The 23,146-nt window shown below is 39.3% G+C and overlaps 1 protein-coding gene across 5 annotated transcripts in view; it reads left to right on the forward strand.

Moving 5' to 3' along the window:
* LOC131138007 (protein turtle homolog B-like) overlaps window positions 1–20,165 on the forward strand; it is a 58,701-nt gene extending 38,536 nt beyond the window's left edge. For 4 of the 5 annotated variants that reach the window (XM_058086536.2, XM_058086537.2, XM_058086538.2 and 1 more), the window contains exons 17-20: window positions 192–237; window positions 594–2,234; window positions 9,706–9,833; window positions 10,822–20,165. In XM_058086536.2, coding sequence (XP_057942519.2) covers window positions 192–237; window positions 594–2,234; window positions 9,706–9,833; window positions 10,822–11,036 — 2,030 coding nt within the window. In that variant the 3' untranslated portion in view covers window positions 11,037–20,165. Of the gene's footprint in view, window positions 1–191; window positions 238–593; window positions 2,235–5,216; window positions 5,263–9,705; window positions 9,835–10,821 lie in introns of those variants that run through there. The other variant, XM_058086541.2, reaches the window with a different exon arrangement.
* Window positions 20,166–23,146: the final 2,981 nt, after the last annotated feature.

Genomic DNA, 23,146 nt, shown 5'->3' on the forward strand with positions numbered 1-23,146 from the left:
TTACAAAAGTTATTACAATTACTGTAATTGTAATTTTACTATTATAAATTTTTATTAATTTTTTTTTCCATAGTTTGATTCCACATACTGAAATGCTATGGCTTTTATACAGTATATATGTATGTTGTTATAGAATACGCTGTATACATCCAGATTTGTGGGACACCCTGTATTTATGTTTCTTTTCCCAGATCCCCCTCTTTCCATAACCCACTGCAGAAAAAGTATGGCATCGCCGTAAGTACACACCACACAACACACACAACTCACTGGAAGCTGTGAGAATGAACAAAGTGTAGCAGATTGTTGCAGCATGTATTTTTTGTTCCAATTACACCTTTCTACTTTAAAACCGCAGCAAAATCAACACAAAAATTAAATGAAGCCCATCGACTGGATTTGGTTCATTAGAAATTGGATATTTGATTTTGTTGGTGTATTTCAGTGAATAGGGAATACAAAAGTCCCAATTGGGCCTCTTTACAAAGCTAAGTGTGAATTACGCAACTGCATAGTCGCTACGCCGTCCCTTCCAATCCTGTCGTGTTGCTTTGTGGAGACTGAGTGCATGTCATGGGTGTTTATCTCCACAGGCCGTCCTCAGGGAAGGCGAGCCCAGAAAGCATTCGCTCCAAAGCCTCCTCCCTAGCAGAATCATCCGAGGACAGTCATACCCAACGTGGGAAGAAACCACCTCCAAGTCCCGGGAAGAAGGAGGAGTCTCTGTACAAGAAGACCAAAAGAGCAATAACCAGCAAGAAGTTCATCTCCAAGCTTGAAGCTGAAGCAACGACACCCATTGAACTTATCAGTCGCGGTCCAGACGGACGCTTCGTCATCGATCCCGCTGACGCAGAATTGTCTGTCAAGCCCCGAAGAATCGAGGGCTTTCCCTTTGTGGAAGAATCGGATCTATATCCTGAATTTCGGCAATCCGACGAAGAGAACGACGATCTTAGGCCTCTTCCGCCGGTCATGGCCCCCCTTCGGCCTCACCAGATTTCACCCATCTCCAGTCACGAATCCTACCTCCAGCCTCCAGCCTACAGCCCTCGTTTCCAGAGGCCGTTTGAAGGTATGACCATCATGGAGAGCAGTCGACTTCAGGCCACGGGGCAGATTCGAGGCTCTCTCCATCACAGGGCTTTCTATGGCTACCTAGGCCCCCCCGGGGACCATGATCCTCCTCCTCCTTTTTACATGACTGATACCAGTCCCCTTAGCTCTGTCATGTCCTCCCCTCCTTACCTCACCGAAGGTCCGTTTGGTTACCCCATGATTCCAGAAGAAATGGCAGACGCTGATTTCACACAATACGCCGTCTCCGGCTACCCTTACCCTCTGACGCTCACTTCGTCTTCCCATTCACCGGAGTTTTGGCGGGGAGTGGATTTTACCTTTTCAACTGTGGAGGGGCCCCAATTCATTTTCCCGCCCCAGCCCTCACTGCATCTTCGCCACGACTCTCCGTATCCACCGCCACCGCCTCATGTTCTCCCCCTTAGCGCTTTTCAACCCTCTTCCCTCCCGATGCCTACCTATCCGTCCGTTTTGTCACTAGAAGGTCCGCAGAGTCACGCAAGCAAGTCTCCCAGCAAGGCCAAGCCTCACGGCTCCCCAGCCAGGCGTTTTGCTATGCAAGAGGCTCATTTAGGGCAGCTAAGACACACGAGCCGCAGTATGGGTGTTCCGCTTTTGCCTTACACCGATCCGATGGCCCACCTTGGCCCGAGCACGTTCAGTAGCCTAGATACCCGATGGTTCGAATCCACCCCCCGTTTTAGCCCCAGACAGGTTCGTAGGATGGATCCCGGTGTGCATCAGGTGGTTCTCCAGCCCTCTCGACTTTCACCTCTCACCCAGAGCCCCTTTAGTTCCCATGAGGGATCCCCCGAGATTGTCGTCCGTCCCCGGCCACGTCCAAACATTGTTCAAGCTCCCATACCCCCAGAGATGTCTGAGATTACCCTCCTACCTCCTTCCACAGCCACCTTCTCAAGAAGATCTTCCCCTTCTTCCTCACCTGCACTAGGCCAGGCTAGCAGAAGAGCCAGTCCTAGCTATCGTTCCCACATGGCCTTTGCTTCGTCCGCTACCAGCTATCCGGCTTCCCAGTCCCCGTCACCCCCCATGGAGAGCAGCGGCATATTTGGGCAGGTGCCATCTCCAAGGAGGACTGAGGAGGAGATCCTTCCATCGACTGAGCCTTCTCCACCCCAGTTGTCGGCTTCAGGGTAGGTGTATTAGTCGTGTAGGTAGGGATTTCATTGGATTCATCCGCCCAGCCCATAATGCTTTGATATGGCTTCACTTTGGTTCCAAACGCAGTGTGCAATATCCATCGACTTGACGTAACATTTTACAGTGCTTTGTTTTCCTTTTACTTGATTTTACATCAAGACATTGGAGTAAACTTTTTTTTTTTAATCAAAAAGCTATTTTCAATCAATGCTTACTTTAATTTGAGTTGAATTGGTGCCATTCCAACAAAATCTGTGAAGCACTGTTTTAAAATATATTGACAAAAGTCAATAGAATTCATGTTGGTTCATGAAAAATAACGAATGATAATATCCATACTTTGCATTCGCTCCACAGATTACGCTTCAGACCTTTAGAAACCAAAGTCTATCAGTGACTGCGTTTACATGCACACAATATAGCGCCAGAGGTTCAAGTTGACAATATTTAAGTTGACAGGTTAATCGGCACATTCCCAACACGGCAGCTTTCTTCCTGTTATTCCTACCGCTTTTATCACCGTCAAATTTGAGAACCAAAGAGGCGATTTCTGTAAAAAATCAGTCAGTTTATGTTGACGTATTGTAAACTTTATCATTATCGTTAACTTTTCCTCCAACATCACTTGGATGTTCCTTGTTAATTTATGTTCACAAGGATCAAAATTCCACAAGTAATGTCTTCTAGTCAGCAATTCCCTTTCCCACGCTGTCAGTTCTTCCTTTTTTTACTAGTTTGTGCCTCCTTTCTGCTCTTTCTGCAACTGCGAGATAGTATTATAGACCAGGGGTTCCCTAACTTTACCAACTCAGGGCCCACTTGAAAATCGAAAAAAATGTCAGCGGCCCACCTTTGTCCTATAAATACTACATAGACGGAATACTGCGTTCTCAGAGCACTTAACTTTCATTCATTCATTCATTTTCTACCGCTTTTTCCTCACGAGGGCTGCTGGAGCCTATCCCAGCTGTCTTCGGGCGAGAGGCGGGGTACACCCTGGACTGGTGGCCAGCCAATCACAGGGCACATATAGACAAACAACCATTCACACTCACATTCATACCTATGGACAATTTGGAGTCGCCAATTAACCTAGCATGTTTTTGGAATGTGGGAGGAAACCAGAATACCCGGAGAAAACCCACGCATGCACGGGGAGAACATGCAAACTCCACACAGAGATGGCCGAGGGTGGAATTGAACCCTGGTCTCCTAGCTGTGAGGTGTGAGCGCTAACCACTCGATCGCCGTGCTGCCAGCACTTAACTTATTATTATTATTATTATTATTATTATTAAGATTCAGGATTGAAATTAAAGCAGGGAAGGGCTGCACGGCTGTCCAGTAATTTAGCGTGCAGACCTCACAGCTAGGAGACCCGGGTCCAATCCCACCCTCGGCCATCTCTGTGTGGAGTTTGCATGTTCTCCCCGGTTTTTCTCTCCGGGTACTCCGGTTTCCTCCCACATTCCAAAAACATGCTAGGTTAATTGGCGACTCCAAATTGTCCATAGGTATGAATGTGAGTGTGAATGGTTGTTTGTCTATATGTGCCCTGTGATTGGCTGGCCACCAGTCCAGGGTGTACCCCGCCTCTCGCCTGAAGACAGCTCCAGCACCCCCCCGCGACCCTCGTGAGGATAAGCGGTAGAAAATGAATGAATGAATGAATGAAAGCAGGGAGATAAAGGAAGCCCAAACTTTTAATCTGTGGTGTACACACAAGACAGAATTAATTCTCATATTTTTCATAACTGCATTCAAGACTGGCATGATGACCAGAGAGCTATGTACGTTCCAATCATAAACTGTATAAGGTTCCTAAAATATAGTGACAGATCAATAACACTCAATTAAGTTAATACTTAGGCCTATAAATATTTTTTTAATTGTGCAATAAATATTTTTCAATAAAAATAACAATTAAAAAATTATTTTTTAAATAATTTTTAAAAAATAATAATTTTAATGACCTCTCATGGCCCATCTGCACTGCCCACACTTTGGGAATCACTGGTATAGATCTTTGTTTTCTGCTTCTTCTCTGGAGAAATTAAGCCGACTGGACCATTTTGGAAAACCACAAAGAGTTTGGGTGAAGTTAGGCAGCACTGGCGGGCAAAGAAAAGTTTCGTATAAGTCGGGCCTCTTTTTAATTAACCGAAGAAAACCGCATGATAGAGAAGGTTCTGGCACGGTGCTCGTTTCCGTGCCTCTGCAAATACGTGTTGCCATGGCGCTCCGTAGCTTCCATCCATGCTAAACTTGATCAAATGTCAAACATTTGCTATAAACTGCTATAAATATAGTGACCTTGATTCGGAATTGGGCAAAAAAAAAAAGATGTTTAAGCGTGTTTTCCAAATATTTACTGAGGTTGCTACAGAAATATTGTGTGCATATAAACGTAGTGATTGACAATAAACAATATTTTTGCCATTAGACTGCATGATTTCTTGAAGTCGAGCAGACATCATCTTACGATCCTTTTCCCCATTTGGATCATACATTCATTACCTTGCTTCCAATGAACAGGAGGAATTCCTTACTATTCATCCAATCCAATCCCCGCATAAATATCCATTGTTATATCTAGATCCGAGCGTTTAAGGATGCCTGTGTCATGCAGACGGATGCTTGAAGAAGAAATTCATCTGGGCAGGCCCTGCGGCCCATCCACGGCCTCAGTAACCTGACTTCATTACCGGTTCTCCCCTTCCACGCCTTTCAGATCCTTTCCCAACCTACTTTTCCTTCCGTTTTCTGTAATGCTTTTTCCCAGCAATCCCTTTTTAATTGCCTCACAACAACCTCGGGTGTGACTAGCAAGGGAAGGTTGTTGGGCAAAGTGTGTCACAGGGCCTGTCTGCTTCTCATGTCCCGCAATGTCTTCATCATTATCAGTTAGGGGCAGTATGGTGCTTTTTTATTAGCTCCTGGAGTCTCTTACGTGCTTTGTTTTTGATTGATCTCAGCTATCTGGGCAGCGTTGTTGTGACCAGGTCCTCTACACCGCAATAGGTAAGGGTTGGATCCATGTCTGAAAGGGGGGGGTTAGCAGGTGGGGCTTTTTTGATCACCTCGTCCTTTAAAGGGGAATACAAGACAATGAGTCTTTGTTCAATTTTGTCAGCAGTACTTTCATTTTGTTCTTTGTTTTTTTTCTTCTCTTCCTCTAAATAATACCACTAATACCACGACCAATACCTAGCATTCTTCATTTATTACTATGTTCCTAATGTGGCTGGTTATTTTAAAGTGTCATGTATTTCATATCATTGCATAAAGAATACCATCCATCAATTCGTTTTCTATGCCGCTTATCCTCTTTAGGGTGGCGGGGGTATGCTGGAGCCTATCCCAGCTGACTTCCGACCAGAAGCGGGGTACATCCTGGACTGGCATAAAGAATACTAAACATTTAATTAAAAAAAAAAAATCAAATTTAAGTCACAGGCTGCATGGCGGTCAGGTGGTTAAGATTAAGATTAAGATATGCCTATAGCGCGCAGACCTCACAGCTAGGAAAGGCGAGTTCAATCCCACCCTCTGCCATCTCTGTGTGGAGTTGTCATGTTCTCTCCGTGCATGCGTGGGTTTTCACCAGTTTCCTCCCACATTCCAAAAACATGCTAGGTTAATTGGCGACTCCAAATTGTCCATAGGTATGAATGTGAGTGTGAATGGTTGTTTGCCCCTTAGCTATATGAGGTAGCATGGTAGCCAAGCTAATATACAACAACAGTAAAAACAGCGGACAAAAAGTATATAAAGTATATGAAAATGAAACAAAAAATAATAAAACACTAGGCTGCACGGAGCTCGAGTGGTTAGCATGTTGGCCACAACAGGAGACCTGGGTTCGATTCTCCGCTTGGGCGTGGGTTTTCTCCTCCCACATTTCAAAAAACCTGCATGTTAGCTTCATTGGTGACTCTAAAATGTCCATAGGAATGAATGTGAGTGTGAATGGTTGCATGCGTGGGTTTTCTCCGGGTACTCCGATTTCCTCCCACATTCCAAAAACATGCTAGGTTAATTGGCGACTCCAAATTGTCCATAGGTATGAATGTGAGTGTGAATGGTTGTTTGTTTATATGTGCCCTGCCATTGGCTGGCGACCATTCCAGGGCGTACCCCGCCTCTCGACAGCTTTGATAGGCTCCGGCATACCCGGAACCCTAATGAAGATAAGCAGCATAGAAAAGTCATGGATGGAATAAAACCACAAATTATTAACTCAGCCAGCCATTTTCCGAAATCCGTCCATCTCGGTATCAACAATTTTTGATGATTTTGTCTGATTTTTGAAGGCACACAGAATATTGTGTTCTTGGGTTATATAGAAATGGTATATACCAAAAGAAATATTACACTCTCATCTTTCATTAGAAAAAAAAAGTTTGTTTCTAGTTTTTTCCGTTCTGTAGTAATCAGCAGTAGAACATAGGTAAGTTTCACTAACTTAATTTCCGATGTTTTCAAGCACTTCATTAGAACAAAGTGTAAAAGGTTTGAAACTCTGCACTGATTAATGAGGGAATTATTAACTGGACATATTCATGAAGGAAACATATCAAAGGAAGACGCCTTATCTTATTATTATGCCAATATTGGTCGACTGATATTATCGGACATCCCTAGGTGATGCGTATAAGAGCATTACTTTTTGTGAGGGAAGGAAGTACACTCCCGCTCGCTGATTACAAGTCCACCGATTTATTCCGAAGCGCAGAATAAGTCAACACTTGGGTGATAACCTGTCTGGGAACTTCTTCATTTATTTACTCTCACCTGACTGCGCAATTATGTGGTAGGATACCGTGACTAATTGAGATAAGTCGTGCTTTAAACCTCCTCAGGGACTGTTTACACACCAAAACAAACTTAAAAAAAAAAAAAAGTTCAGTACAAGGCCGCATACGGAAAGAGTACATAAAAGATGCTGGGGCTACTTTGGTTTATTTTGCCAACTGAACGCAGTCCAATGTAGGTCAATGTATGCTAAACTATCAGAACACAACATCCACATCTTAGTTTTGTGCTGTAGGTGAAAAAGCAATATCTATTAGTGTATACAATATCTCATTTATAATTCTTTAAATCAAAAATGGCCACCGAGCCGCACAACGGACACCAATCCCCTCCCTCTGTTGGTGTTCTCCCTAATCATTTGTGCTACGACATGTTTACTTGTCTCATAACTTCCTTTGTGTGTTTTTAATGCAATTTAGTTTTTTTCCAGGCTCGTTTTGATTATTTCTACCATGGCGGATGTAAAAACTATTCTGAATGTATATACCGTATTTTCTAGACTATAAGTCGATCCGGAGTATAAGTCAAATGCCAAAAATGCATAATTAGGTAGAAAAAAAAATACATAAGTCGTACTGGAGTATAAGTTGAATTTTTTGCGGGTAATTTATTTTCCAAACTACTTGACCAAAACAGACATTACGTCCTCTTGGAAGGCAAGTTCTAACAATAAAAGAATAGAGAACAGGCTGAATAGGTGTAAGATATGCTAACACAATGGTTATTCAGCTACATGAAAAATAAACATGAAAAGAAAAGGTGTCCAGTGTTTATGTAACATAAACACTTTTTTCATTTATAAGTCGCTCTGGAGTATAAGTGGCAGGAACAGCCAACCTAGAAAAAAAGTGTGACTTATAGTCCGGAAAATACAGTATTTGGATGGTAACGATTCTTTTTTCAGTCAAGTAGTGTAGAAGACAGCTGGGATAGGCTCCAGCACCCCTGCAACCCTCGTGAGGATAAGCGGTCGAAAATTTATGGATTAATGAATATTGCCAAAAATAAATGTACAAAAAAACACTGACATTACATATATAATAATTTTAAAAATTACTTAAAATATTAATTTAGATGTATTTTGATTTATATTAGTTTACATATTTTTATTACATTTTTTAAATATGAAAAATAATTTTATTACTGGGCTGCACGGCGGTCTAGTGGTTAGCGCGCAGACCTCACAGCGAGGAGACTAGGTTCAATTCCACCCTCGGCCTTCTCTGTGTGGAGTTTGCATGTTCTCCCCGTGCATGCGTGGGTTTTCTCCGGGTATTCCGGTTTCCTCCCACATTCCAAAAACATGCTAGGTTAATTGGCCACTCCAAATTGTCCATAGGTATGAATGTGAGTGTGAATGGTTGTTTGTCTATATGTGCCCTGTGATTGGCTGGCGAGGGTGTAGGGTGTACCCCGCCTCTCACCCAAAGACGGCTGGGATAGACTCCAGCACCCCCTGCAACCCTCGTGAGGATAAGCGGTAGAAAATGAATGAATGAATAAATACAGACTAACTTTAAAACTATAGAGTATATCTGTTTATGGGAAAACAAGACCCACATTTCTTACAATATTCCAATTGGACACATTCCCCTTCACCCTTGAATGCATCGGAACGCAGTGCAAATCAAACAGTTCCTTTTCGTTGTGTGATCAGAGATCACACATGATGCACCTTGTTTACCCGACTGAACCAAATATTTTGCTATGGGTTTGCAAGGTCTTGCAGCACAGCAGGGCTGACTCTTAAGCTCAAGTCAAGTCAACAGAATGTATTCCCCTTTAAAGTTATGTTCCATGTGCAAACTGCCATGCATGCCATTGCTAAATATTGCTCCTCCGTTTTCCAAAAAAAAAAAAAAAAATTCTCTACATTATATATATATATATACATACTAATTAATTGTTACATTTGTTGTCCTAGTGCTTCGCTTTCCTTTGGCTTATTTTTCATTATGTGACTGTTCCCGCGTAGTCATTCCCCCTCCCCCCCAGCCATCTCTCCCCCTGTCAGCATGGTGAAGCCCATTGTAGACAGTTTCCATGTCTATGAATACATATTGATAATGCTTTGTTGCTCAGCTGTGAGTTTTCTCTCCTCCTCTAATAATCCTTGCTTTCTCTCTGCAGCCGCAGTGGGAAGATGAGCCCACTGTAACGCTAATTGTTTTCTGTGCTTTGAGGAGTATACATTGTGTGTGTGGCAGAAGTCTGTGGGCTGCCATAAGTGCCTCCCGGAAGATCTTGAGGTCTTTGAATGCAAGCGGCAGCCTGTTATTTTCAGAGTAAATAAGATTCATTTCAAATATGTTTGCAATTGCAACATCTTAAGTGCAATTTATTCTCGTCGTGTTTGGTGAATATGGCTCTGAAATTAACACTGCAAGTCTTTCCTTTTCTGTTTTAGCTTTTTCTAGTTTTGGATCAATTTGAGCAAAAAAACAACAACAAAAAACAAAACACATTATGTCCCAAATAATGTTTACAATTTCAAAGGACATAGTGTTATTTAAAGAGTTCATCAAATGTTGCATAACTTGCTTGGATAAAGCTGGGCTGAGATAGTACAAGATATTTGCCTTTATGCCCCAGAAAATGTCTTGTTTGCGTGAAGTTACCTCTTGTTCCTTCTTTCTCCTCCTTGTGTAGAAAACGTCGAGGGGCGCCGAGTGTCCTTTCGGGGTCTGAGAGGATTGACGCTCTGCGATACCAACGCATTAGAAAAGCAAAGAAGATGACGATGAATAACAATAATTCCAAGACTAGGAGGAAAGCAGGTGTGCTTGAAGAGTAGTTAATTTCCTTTGACGGTGGAACTTGTTTAAGTTGGCCCCGTTTTATGTCCGAGAACCCGTCTACATGGACCAACTCATGAAATCCTGGGCCATCATGATTAAAAAGTATGTGGAACGCATTAATCCCTCATTTATCGCAGTTAATTGGTTCCAACTTTTAACATGATTAGAGCCCTCCAGACATAGACTAACAGCCCTATAGTCACATTTACACACATGCATTCATTCATTTTCTACCGCTTATCCTCACGAGGGTCACGGGAGTTGCTGGAGCCTATCCCAGCTGTCTTCGAGCACCGGGTCGCCAGCCAATCACAGGGCACATATAGACAAACGACCATTCACACTCAAATTCATACCTATGGACAATTTGGAGTCGCCAATTAACCAGTGGCTAATACGTGTCACAAACGCCAATTCCACAACTTCACAGAGTGAACGAGATGCAATATTTCCTTTACTATATCATGATATGGTATCATAATTTTTGGACTATTAATATTAATAATGTATATAAATTAATAAATATATTAATATAAACAATAATTCATTTGTTCATTTTCTACCTCTTATCCTGACGTATCCCAGCTGTCTTCAGGCGAGAGGCAGGGTACACTCTGGACTGGTGGCCAGCCAATCACGGGGCACATATAGACAAACAACCATTCACACTCACATTCATACCTATGGACAATTTGGAGTCGCCAATTAACCTAGCATGTTTTTGGAATGTGGGAGAAAACCCATGCATGCACGGGGAGAACATGCAAACTCCACACAGAGATGGGTGGAATTGAACTCGGGTCTCCTAGCTGTGAGGTCTGTGCGCTAACCACTAGTCTACCGTGCGGTCTTTAACACACATATGGTTGATATAATAAGTAATAGGGGTCATCTTAAACAGATTCCACTGTAAATACGGAATTAGTGCCTTTTTGCGTCTGTAACCTGTGTATTGTGCCTCCTTCAGGTGTCTCCACCTCTCAGACCCAGCAGGCCCACACCTCTCAGGTATTACAGCCCGAAGAAGCTCTCTACCTCCACAGGAAGAAGAAACGGCTCCTCTTTCATGACCCATACACTCGCTTTTCTGCTCTACTGTACCGCCGCCCTCTCCGGGAAGACCAGAGGGCAATTTTGGCTTGTATGGACAATGTAGAACTAGACCACGCCACCTTCCTATGAAAGTCCGCAAGGGTTTAAGGTCATGTAGGATGCGGCTCGACAAAATCGGCTTCTCTTTGCAATTTATTTGCTGCTTGAAGGGGAGGAGCACTCTTTTAGCATTTAGGTTTGGCAACCTGTAAGGTCAACCACAAGGGGCTCGTTTGGAACCAGGACAGATGAAGGTAAAAGAATGAAATCAGGTCACGATAATCTTCCCAATTTGACTCAACATCAAGTTGTCCATGTGTCTGAACGCTGGCCTGTGGAATCGATGCTCAAATATCTAAGCCTGTTCGCTATAGGATCCAATCACATTATTATTATTATTATTATTTTTTGAATGTTGAAGGTCACTGAGGCGCATGTTTTTCTACACCAGATGTCTTCTATTTATTATTATTCCAACATCAGACTGTTCAGTTTCGAGGTATTGAAACAGTTGCCTAAAAAAAAAAAATGTAATTCCACATTTTCCGCGTCAAAACCCATACTGAAAATGAATGGACAATATTTTCCAAGTTCTTAACTATTTCAAAATTCTCCCTTTGCTTAAAATACCACATTTTCACCTTAAACCTTGACCCTAAAGGGGACCTATTGCTACTTTTCTGACCCGTAAATGTTGTTAGAATGTTGTATTCTCGTGTTAAACTATCATAGTTTTAGATAATGACGTTTGCGCATTTGGAAGCGAGCCCTGAAAGAAAATCGTGATGGCTGAAAACGCTCGGTTTCAGAGAGTTTTTGTGACGTTAATGCGATCTGACGTCCACCACTCAGTAAATCTGGAAGTCCTCGGGAGCGCTTGTGAGTCTGACCAATCACAGCCAAGTGGGTGTGCCGGTGGTGGAATAAATTCAACAGAGGTGCAGAATCTGGAAGCTCGAGAAAGCTTTCTGTGCGGGGTTATTGTGTGTAGCTGCTCTATAGGAGTCCACAACTGAAAATGAGCATAATAGGTCCCCTTTAAGAATTCGTACTACTTCTACATCATAACCAATTCACACCATTCCAACACCAAAACATTCAACTCATCCAGCTCATCTATGATATCTATTTCCCTTATTATCCCCAAAATTCCCACATTTCTTAACCATTCCAGTATCAAAACGTTCGGGCCAGAAATGTTCCGTATCCCAAACATTCCCACTTTAATCACAATTCTGCAATTTTCATAGAGCGTTTCAATTTGCATTCACGCTACAGAAATTGCCTTCTCTAGTTGTTATTATTATTATAATCAAAACCATTTACTCCAGTGCAGAAAACATTCCACTCTTTCATCATGTTTTTCCTGCATCAAGAGAGTCCGGCACCCTAAAAAGTAGTGTAGTACTTAGTACTTAGTCGTGTTTTTGTTTCAGTTCTGCTGCTTAGGTACTATAGAGGGCTCAAGATCCTAACCGGAATAATCTACTCGTAAGGCAAAAACAGCTCCAAAGCGACGCGACACAATGGATGCCAGGATTTTGTGCCATAATTACGGAACTTTTCCACATTTTAGGAAGAATCAAGGGTAAACGGTTTTCTTTGAATGCCTGCTTCACTTCACTTTAAATCTGCTGAGATGTTTTTCTGTGAATGTATTTGACACTTTTGTATGCGGTCTCCGTACTGAGACTAAGAACAGCCGTCCTTTAACAACAAATACGTGGAATGAACGCTTTGGGACTAAAAAAAAATGAAGTGCCATAACCGAGACTTCGATTGATGACGTAATATTTATGATATTAGATCTGCATGACGGGGTTTTCCATTCGGAATTAACCGAGGCTGGCTTTACACTGTAAAAGTACTTTTATTCTCTCTTAAGTTTTGATAAAACAAGGTGCTCGGTTTCTTAATAAGACGTATTCACCTTAGTAATACATCCCTAGTCCTCTTTTATTTTTTATAGAAATATTCAGCAATGATTTTTCACGATTATTGATTGTCTTCTTGTCTGATTAGCAGTGACGATTCTACCCCAGCTGCAACGCCAACAAACCAATATTCTTATTTGTCTAATTATGTAGTCAATGCCGCTTGCTTCGAGCCCCGGATCGTCAGATAACGTAGTCATAAGGTTTTCCAACAAATCCACACGACTGCAATACGTTTTACCGTACTTATAGTTTACATTTTAAGTGCCTTTGTTTATGATTAAATACTTCCCAATAGTTTGAACTTACATTTTGCAGACATGAAGAATCTACTTAATATTTACTGGCAAATATACAGGAAGTCCCAAAAGTGCATACATAGTACAATTATCAAAACTTCATAATAATAATTTAAGTTTTATCGGTTCCAGACCCGACTGCAATAAGTGTATTTCCGCAAAGTAGGATTGAATATTCATAAATGAAATAATTTTGTGGTTAGAGCATAGAAAATCTGTTTATAACCATTTAAATACCATTATTAGAGCCCTCTAGACATGGAATAACACCCCTATAGTCACCTTTACACTCGTATTACCCAATATAGTAAACAGCATACAAAATAACGCCCTCTTAGACGCACGTAAGACAAGATAGACTCGCCTTAGCATTGACAGCGTACTTCCTGGTTGGCATTGTCTCGTTAATGTAACACGACTGACACCTAGAGACCAGTGTAGAGTACTACTGTGGTTAAGGAGATCACTCCCGATGCACTTCAGTCGACCAGTTCAGTTGACCATTCACACAGGAGCTGCTGTCGGCCACTCTCTACACTGCAAAGCTGCTGTTAGCACTCAGCTAACAGCCAACTCGTTTACCTCATAATAGCAATTCATCATTTCAAATACTCCCAATGGTAAATATGCATGGAAGTGCTTTGTTGGCATTGTAGCTGGACTTAGCATCACACTGTAAAAAGAAAGAAGGGCCACCTCTTCCATCCAGGCAGATTTCAAGGACGTTTGTGAACGTAAGCCGCTCGTTTGCGATGCTTGCTGAGCACGCAAAGTATGCAATCGAACCTTCCCACTGGTATTGATTAAGAAAAAAAGGACTTCGTATTGAACGTTTCTCTGCTAAACGCGTACGCTTTGTGTCGCCGACATGACAAGAGGTTTGTAGTAACGTGTAGTACATTGTTGGACGAAGGACCGCATCACTCACAGGATATGGAAATACTGTTTTGCATACAAGACTGGAAGCAACGCATACATATTTTTACCGTGTATGCCAAATCAATGCAGTTCTCTCATACTTATACACAAAACAAAAGGTAGCCCACATATTTTATAGACTAAAATATAGTCAACAAAAACAAATATACGTATGTATATTAAAAATATATTTTATCTCTTTAACATTTAGTTTCTGAATACACAACTTTTAGATGACCTCATAAAATATATATATAATAACAAGCAATATTTTAGATTTTACAAAAAAAACGTTGCAGATTCAATGAAATCAGTCCATGATATGCATGTTTAAAATATAACAATAGAAAATATAATCCCTTTTTTACTTTTATGATTAACATTCTTCGTTGGATGACCTGATAACTAAAAATACTCAACATATTTCTCATAAGATACGTAAAATTGCAGCAGAAAAATGATACAAAGAAAGAACACTAGCAACGTTCATGCATTTGATATGAAAGTTAAGAAGTTACAACTTAGGGATGGCCGATACCGATACTGCAACATTACTGTAATACATGTGTGTGCATGTACTTTGCTTAACATAAACATATAAAAAAATACCATGTTCAAATGGTGCAACAAATATTAATAATACACCAAAAGCATGACTGGAGTGATGCGGTACTGTTGCTGTTGGTTTTTTATTAGGCATTAAACGCACATAGCTATTAAGAGCATTTTTGATTGGTCACCAGACCTTGACTGAGAAATGTGAAATTTTGGACAAAAGTGAGTCTTAAAACGAAATGAAAGCTAAAACTCAACCCTGAACCTCCAATGTCACTTCCTGTCTGTGGCACCCGGATCTTATTTATGTGTCAAATGACTTATTTTCCTTTAGTATGTCTACTATATTAGGTAATATGAGTGTAATGGTGACTATAGGGGTGTTATTTCAGGTCGAGAGGGCTCTAATAGTGTTAAAAAAATTAGTAGGCCGTAAACATTTTTTTATGCTCTAAGTACAAAAATATTAGATTTTTTTTTAATAAGGAAATGCGGCTGCATGGTGACCGAGTGGTTAGCGCGCAGGCCACACAGCTCAGAGACCCGAGTTCAATTCCACCCTCAGCCATCTCTGTGTGGAGTTTGCATGTTCTCCAGGTACTCCGGTTTCCTCCCACATTCCAAAAACATGCTAGGTTTAATTGGCGACTCTAAATTGTCCATAGGTATGAATGTGAGTGTGAATGGTTGTTTGTCTATATGTGTCCTGTGATCAGCTGGCCACTAGTCCAGGGTGTACCCCACCTCTTGCCCGAAGACAGCTGGGATAGGCTCCAGCACCCCCCGCGACCCTCGTGAGGATAAGCGGTAGAAAATGAATAAATTAATGGTGACTATAGGGGTGTTATTTCAAGTCGAGAGGGCTCTAATATTGTTAAAAACAATTTGTAGATCATAAACATTTTTTATGCTCTAACTACAAAAATATTAAATTTTTTAATAAGGAATGCTACTTCTTTGGTCATGTCTGGAACTAATTCACAGTGATAAACGAGTGATTACTGTATTTCACAGTCAATGTGCTCCTCAGTTACATAGCTTACGTTAGGCTAATTGACCCACACTGTGGTTAGCTGTGCTAGCTACTGTTTACTGTTCACGCCATGTTGTGCACCATTCACGTTAAATGAAAAATCAGAACTACTGATATTGATCCAGAGTATCGGATCGGACCATCCCTAATTAAAACAAAGCTTAACAAGACAACGCTTTAATAGCCACACATTTGCCCGCTAAGACAAGTTATAAACGCATGGTGCCGTCACTTTGCGGGGGGGGGGGGGATGGGCGACGGCTCCCTCTTACAGTGTAGTTGGGTAAAAGTAATTTCAGTGCTGTATTCGTCTGTTGCAGTCTAGCTTGTGTTCAGTACGGTACAAACAATGTAAACCTAGACTAGAGTTGAATTACTGTGAAATATTATTGAGTAGAGCAGCTCCATGTAGGAATCAAACACACACACCACCAAATGTTGAAATGACATTAGAGTCAGCTGTATGGTTTAGAAGTTAGGCTCTCTATGTTTGAACAAACACAGACATTGAAAATCTCAGTACTGTATTATCACTAAGGACTCCAGATCTGTGGAGAATAGCGTCCGGCTTTGGTTTAATTCCAACGCTGGCTGGACACATTTAGACACTTCAAGGGCGTTAGAAAAGTAGGAAAGTAGAAAACCTGGTGCTAGTATACGCTTGTACAAGTAAAACATACACTATGTCTCTCCTGCTTAATATATAATGTTCATGATTTGGGAGTAAACATACCGTTGTAAAATACATTTTCTCTTAAACCTGACAACACGACCTACTAAGGTCGGTACTAACGGTACATGTGTTCCTAATCTGATTTTTTTTTTTCTTTATGGTTCGGTACAAAGAATTGGACTTATTGATCCACAAGAGAAATTGCTTAGTTTCAGTGCCTCAGTTGCAGAAGAAAAACACTCGATTTGCATATTTACAAATCAAATGTAAACCTAAAGTACTGTAAATACAGGTAAATGTACACTTCATACAAGGGTCGGGGGGGGCAGACGCTACAGAACAATAATGTTTTATGATAATTATCTTTCACTAACAGGTAAGGTACCTGTATGAATGAAGTCCTGTAGCGTTCACTGTGAGAACGGAACTGGAGGAGTCTGTTGGAAGGTTTTCACGTTTGTAGTAATTAGCTAGATTTACTTGTGACTGGAAAAACAATAACGACATGAACAAAAACTACACTGAGCTTTTCCATTACTTTAAAACCAAAGTACAGCATGTACCGAACCGTGATTATGTCGTAGCGTTACACCCCGATTCCGATTTGGTACAACGATAGATTGTCATTTGAGTAGATTAGACAGAACAAGCAGAAGTGGAAAAAAACATAAAAATACAGCATCAGATACTATCATGTACTCAAATACTTTACGGTTGTCGTAAACTTGAGACATAGCTGATCTTGTTTCTTCGGCAGTTACTTTTACGTCAGCGTGTTGAAGTAACACGAAGGAAAAGTACTGTATGTATATTACTACGTGTCAACCGTGTCCAAATCTTGAGTGTATAAGGAAGGGAAGACACTTTGTATATACTAATAATAATAATATGGATTATTATTATTATGACTTTGTATATAATGTCTTAAGTCAGCATACCTTGTCTTAGCTATTTTTTGTACAACAGAGTATAATGCACATATTGGAGACCGAGTAGTGTAGGGTCAGTGACACATTATGACGTTATGTAACAGATCCATGTCAAAAATGTGAGTGAAGGACGCCTCCAAATATGGAGGTGGGTCAAAGAGCTCGCCCCCACCCACACAGAAACAAATAATCCCATATATATGTACTACCACTCAAAATATTGGGATCATTTGCAATTTTTTGGTTTTAAGTCCATGTTATTTTGTGGCGCGTCACCCCAAGATGCGAGGACACAATAAATAACGTAAAGACAACACGCCAACGTGAAAAGTAGTGAAATAACGAAGAAAAGCTAAAAGGCAGGAGATGATTTGAAAGAAAGAATCAGATTGATTTTGGACAGTTTTTAACGTATGACTTTGGGAATTTACGACTTTTTTCCTCCTAAATGTATGACTTTTTTTCTCCCAAATTCACAACTTTATTCTTGTGAATTTACAACTTTATTTTTGTAATATTACGACTTCTTTCCTCCTAAATGTATGACTTTTTTTCTTAAATTTACGACTTTATTCTCATATTACGCCTTTTTTCCTCCTAAATTTACAACTTTTTTGTAATATTGCAACTTTTTTCTAAAAAATTCACAAGTTTAATGTCATAAATTTACAACTTAATTTTCACAATATTTTGACTTTTTTTCCTCCTAAATTTACAACTTTTTTTTTGTAATATTGGAACTTTTTTCTACTAAATGTACAACTTTATTGTCATTAATTTACAACTTTATTTTCATAATATTTTGACTTTTGTCCTCCTAAATTCATGACTTTTTTTTCTCTTAAATTTACGACTTTATTCTCATAATATTACTTATTTTTTCCTCCTAAATTTACAACTTTTGGTGTAATATTGCAACTCTTTTCTCTGAAATTTGCAACTTAATTTTCACAATATTTGGACTTTTTTTTCCTCTAAATGTACAACTTTTTTGTAATATTGCAACTCTTCAAAATTTACAACTTTAATGTCATAAATTTACAACTTAAATTCCACAATATTTTGACTTTTTTCCTCCTAAATTTATGATTTTTTTCTCATAAATTTACGACTACTCTCATATTACAACTTTTTTTCCTCCTAAATTCACAACTTTATTCTCGTGAATTATCTCATAAATTAAGACTTTCTTTTCATATTACAACTTTTTTCTCATGAAGGTATGACTTTTTATTGTCATAATATTCTTACTTTTTTCTCCAAAATGTACAACTTCAATCTCATAAATTCACTACTTTATTATCGTAATATACCGACTTTTTTCGCCTAAATGTATGACTTTATTCAATGTTTAATTTCAGGTTATTCTAGTTCAATGTGGCCCTAATAGTCACATATTTAATAATATTTAATATTTTAACATTTTTAATCATTTGATATCCCTAATCTTTACTAGAGGAATGATACTTATACTGTTGAAGTTTGCCACGTTCATGACAAATATTGGTTGTTTTTTTAGGAAACCAAACCAAAAATTAGCAAGCGATCCCAAGTGTTTGAGCTCTTAATATTGCCATGCCATATTTGAGGACAGTTTGTGTTCTAAAGAATGTCTAAGTCTATATTTATTTTTCTATCCATCTGTGCTTTATATGGTAGCAGTGCAGTAGAGAAGAATCTATCTTAACCAGAGTATGGTGCACTACGATACATTTGACTGTACTGTATCCCTCACTGTCTGTTACACGACGAAAGGACATAGCAAACTATTTTTATAGCGACGCCTGCTTTGAATAGCAAATATAACACGTATGATTGTGAGCCGTGGTCTTTATTTATCGTATGGAGGATAGTTAAGGTTTAAAAATGAATGACGCTAAAAGAATGATGATACTATGGTGCTCCCGGCGTTGTACACCTGACAATACGGTTTTCCATGTATTTCCCACATGTACAGTGGCTCCCCACATATTCACAATTCAGCATTTTTGCCACCCTGCAAATTTGCATTTCATGCGGCTCAAAATTTCGACTCTCGGGACGTCATCAAACCAATTGCCTGTCTCACTCACGTGGATCACACCATGTAACTTTACCACACAGATAAACTACTATTTTATACCAATGTGCAACCCGCAAGGCATGCTCGGGGCCTTCGCAGCATACCTTGCGGGTTATAACGTCATATAAATTGCATGTGTATTAGTGTATTTTCATATTGTGTTTCAACACATGTGTTACGTATTTGTGGTTGCACCGTGAGTGAGGTCAGTAGGCATTGGGGTTGATGAACCCCTGTTGGTTTACAAGCCAGGCTTGATCAAAGTGTCAAAAGAAGACATGTTGGAATGCAAACCCTGGGAATATCGGAGATCCACTGTACTGACTTTTGGATTTATTTATTTTTTTATTGTTTTCCTTCTGCTTTCTGTTGAAGCACAAGCATGTGTTATGTTTCCTGATGTTCTCCAAACTCGCTTGGTGGAGCTTTTCAGCAGCTTCCAACAGGAATCATGCACACTGACAACAGTCAGTTCATTGCCAAAAAAAAAACCAACAAAAAAACCACATCGTATACCTGTACATTCTGAAAACTGGTGCTATTTCTAAACAGCTGTGGTGCTTTTTTTTATTCATTATTTCCTTGCTTCAGACACAATGTAGCGACATGTGTGTTGTAATGTAGGATCTGAATGTGTGTGTGTGTGTGTGTGTGTGTGTGTGTGTGGTATTTGCTGTTTCAGGGACATGGCTAAAATCCAGAGGCAAATATTTGAACTCATCCGCATGATGATTTGCTGGGGAATATGGTCTACTTGTTTATTTTCATGTCAACGCGGTGCTTTGATGAGGCTGACTGCAAATAGAATGTGATGTGCCACCTTTTATCATCTGTCGGCTCTTGCCTCTCCAAAATTCACCACTAGATGGAGACAGCCCCCTGCAAAAGTCATGTACTAGGATTTGATTTTAGACTATTTCATCTAATGAAAATAATCGGCACTCTTTTAACCCATAAGAAGCCATAACACTTTGAATGTGCTAACATTTTCAGTTTAGTGCTAAGAACGTGCATGAAGCCCCTAAGTCAGGGGTGTCCAAACTTTTTCTACACTGAAAAACGGAAGGATACAAGGGCCATGTTGATATACTCAAAAGCAACATGTGAATATATTGTAAGAATATTTTAAGAAAAAACTGCTAAGCTTGATAAAGGTGAAAAAGAGTATTATTAATATCAACTTCGATCTTGGCTTTTTTGTCCCATTTTTGCTGATGTTTTTTTTTTCAAATTTTCCAAATATTTCAACGTTCTTACAGGCCACATCGAAAAATATCTTGAGAATTTGAATACGTTTTTTCTCAAAATCTCAGTTTTTAATACCCCGTCGTACCTTTGACCATTGGCCTTTTTTTCTTGTAAATTTGCCACTTTATTTTCATAAATCTCAGCTTTTTTTTATTTTTATCTTCCTGTAGTATGACTTAATTTGCATCATGTTTTTACATTATTCCCATAATATTTTAGTTTTGTTTTTATATTACCAACTATAATAGTAATATTACATAGTTTTTTGTTAATATTTCAACTCTATTCTACTAAAATTATATTATTTTTCTTGTAATATTACAAAATCAATCTCATAAAGTTGTAACTTTTTTCTTTGTTAGAATCTGATGTTTTTCTGTAAAAATTTTGACTATTTTTGGAAAATTATTATCTTTACAAAATTACTGCAGATTTTTTTAATTGTTTTTGTTTAAATTGTTTGATTTAAATTGAATTTCAGCAATGTGCTATTCAAAAAAAAAAAAAAAACATCTACAGGAGACCCCAAATGGCCCCCCGTTCCACACTTTGGACACCCCTGCCCTAAGTGTAGTCATGTGAGTATCCCAGGCTTCCAAAAATGGCCGTGTGTCAGATAAGCTAGCTCATTTCCAAAAGTTTATTTTTTGCCATTTAAATTGCTTTTGAAGCCACTTAACAAATGTAATGCGTTAATGGGGTGTCAGATATTACAGTTCAACTCTTCTTACTACTCTGTGTTACACACACTCACCATCATTTTATTTGAAGTCCAAATGGATTCTTGTGGGTTAAAAATGAATTCTTGCCAGCCATCTTTTCCTTCCATATTTGTGGCCATACTGAAAAGACCAAAACAAGAGAAAGTTCATTTTGTAAATTTACGAGAACAATGATGTTACGCGATAAAGTTATGACAGAAAGAAGTAATTTTGTGACTTCAGTATGTGTACTTCCTATTCAGGAAGTGCTTATACTGATTATAGTTTTACTGTGCCAAAACATTGACTATTTCATTGTGCACTTATCATTTTCCTCCAAAAGTGAATATTCCCCTCACATTTCTGCAAATATTTTACTATAGCTTCTCATGGGACAACACGTAGGAAACCACAATGTAAAGTAGTCAGTGTACAGCTTGTACATTTACTGTCTACCAACACAACTCCACACACAGACATTAGACAGACTATAACTACATAAATAAAATGTAATGTAAAATGATTTCAATGTTTACAAATAGTAAACTATAATACTATAATATATATATAATATATATATATACATAAAACTATAATACAGTACTATAATGTCGTGAATTATCTTTTACAGGCAGGTGAGGTTTAAGTCATGTAGTGTTCACTGTGGGAACGGAACTGGAGGAGTCTGTTCGAGTCGTTTTTACTCTTCACTTTCGCGATGCAGCCTCTCCTCCTTCCTTCATATCTATGCGGGGTTCTCAGCGTAGCAAGGAGGTGCTCAAAGAGTGTAAACAATGGAGGAAGCGGCAAGCTACAAACGTAACAAAATGAACTTCCATAGCTGCAGACTTGCTTAAGGGGTCGGTATGGCACAAAAAACAATAAAAAGGTAATAATACAAGCACTATTAAAAATTAAGAACACGTCAGAAGACATGGGGCTGCCGTAACTAGCTTGCACTCAGTGACATTTTCAAAAACATATATTTTAGCCCCACTGTAGGCGTGTTATTTAATGTCTAGAGGTCTCTAATAAGTCATACAGAAAAAAATAACAAACAGGTTTTCTTTGCTGTAACTACGAAATTATTCGTTGTAAGGTTGGTTCTGGAAGCAATTGGCCGTGGTAGACGAGGAATTAGTGTACAGTAGATCCTTAATATTTGGGGGAATTAATATGGACTCCCCAAAAATATGTGCAAATCATGAATATGCATGCATCCACTGTGTAACGTAGCTACGGTATCTATAAATAGTATATAATAGTATATAAAATCTGTGTTGTCCCATGAGAAGATATATATTGTAATAACATACTGTACTTAGATATGTGAGAAGTGTACCCTCTTTGCTACCATAACCTTGTCATATTTCAGCTTTTCAGTGTGGTCCAATTACAAAGCTTTTACTTTTTTTGTTGACATGAAAAATCTCCAATTCGACACCTCAACTCATTAAGTCCCTAAAGTCTAGAAGCTGAAGTTTGGTGAAATTAATTTCTTTGTTCCAAATAACCAAATGCAATAAGTGGAACAAGAGCAACCATAGTTTGGTCTTCCTTTTTTGCCGTCCAATGTTTTGTCAGTTGCAGGCATAGACAACTCAGTACCTCAAAATGCAAACCAGTTCATCCGGAAATCTAATAACTACTACACCTCATGCTACTACTCCAGTCTGTACACATTTTCCTCATGCTTTTTTATATGTTTTTCTTTCAACACAATGTTTTTTTTTTGTATTTCCAAATGTCTTGGTATGCTTGTAGAACTGTCCATTCAAAATGGTGTATATTACATCACTTTTTATTTATTAAACATGTTTCAATTTTCTAAGACAGTATGTCTCTGTT

Source organism: Doryrhamphus excisus, linkage group LG21 (genome assembly GCF_037039965.1).
Source record: "Doryrhamphus excisus strain RoL-2023G ecotype Guam linkage group LG21, RoL_Dexc_Guam_v1.1, whole genome shotgun sequence".
Taxonomy (NCBI): Eukaryota; Metazoa; Chordata; class Actinopteri; order Syngnathiformes; family Syngnathidae; genus Doryrhamphus; species Doryrhamphus excisus.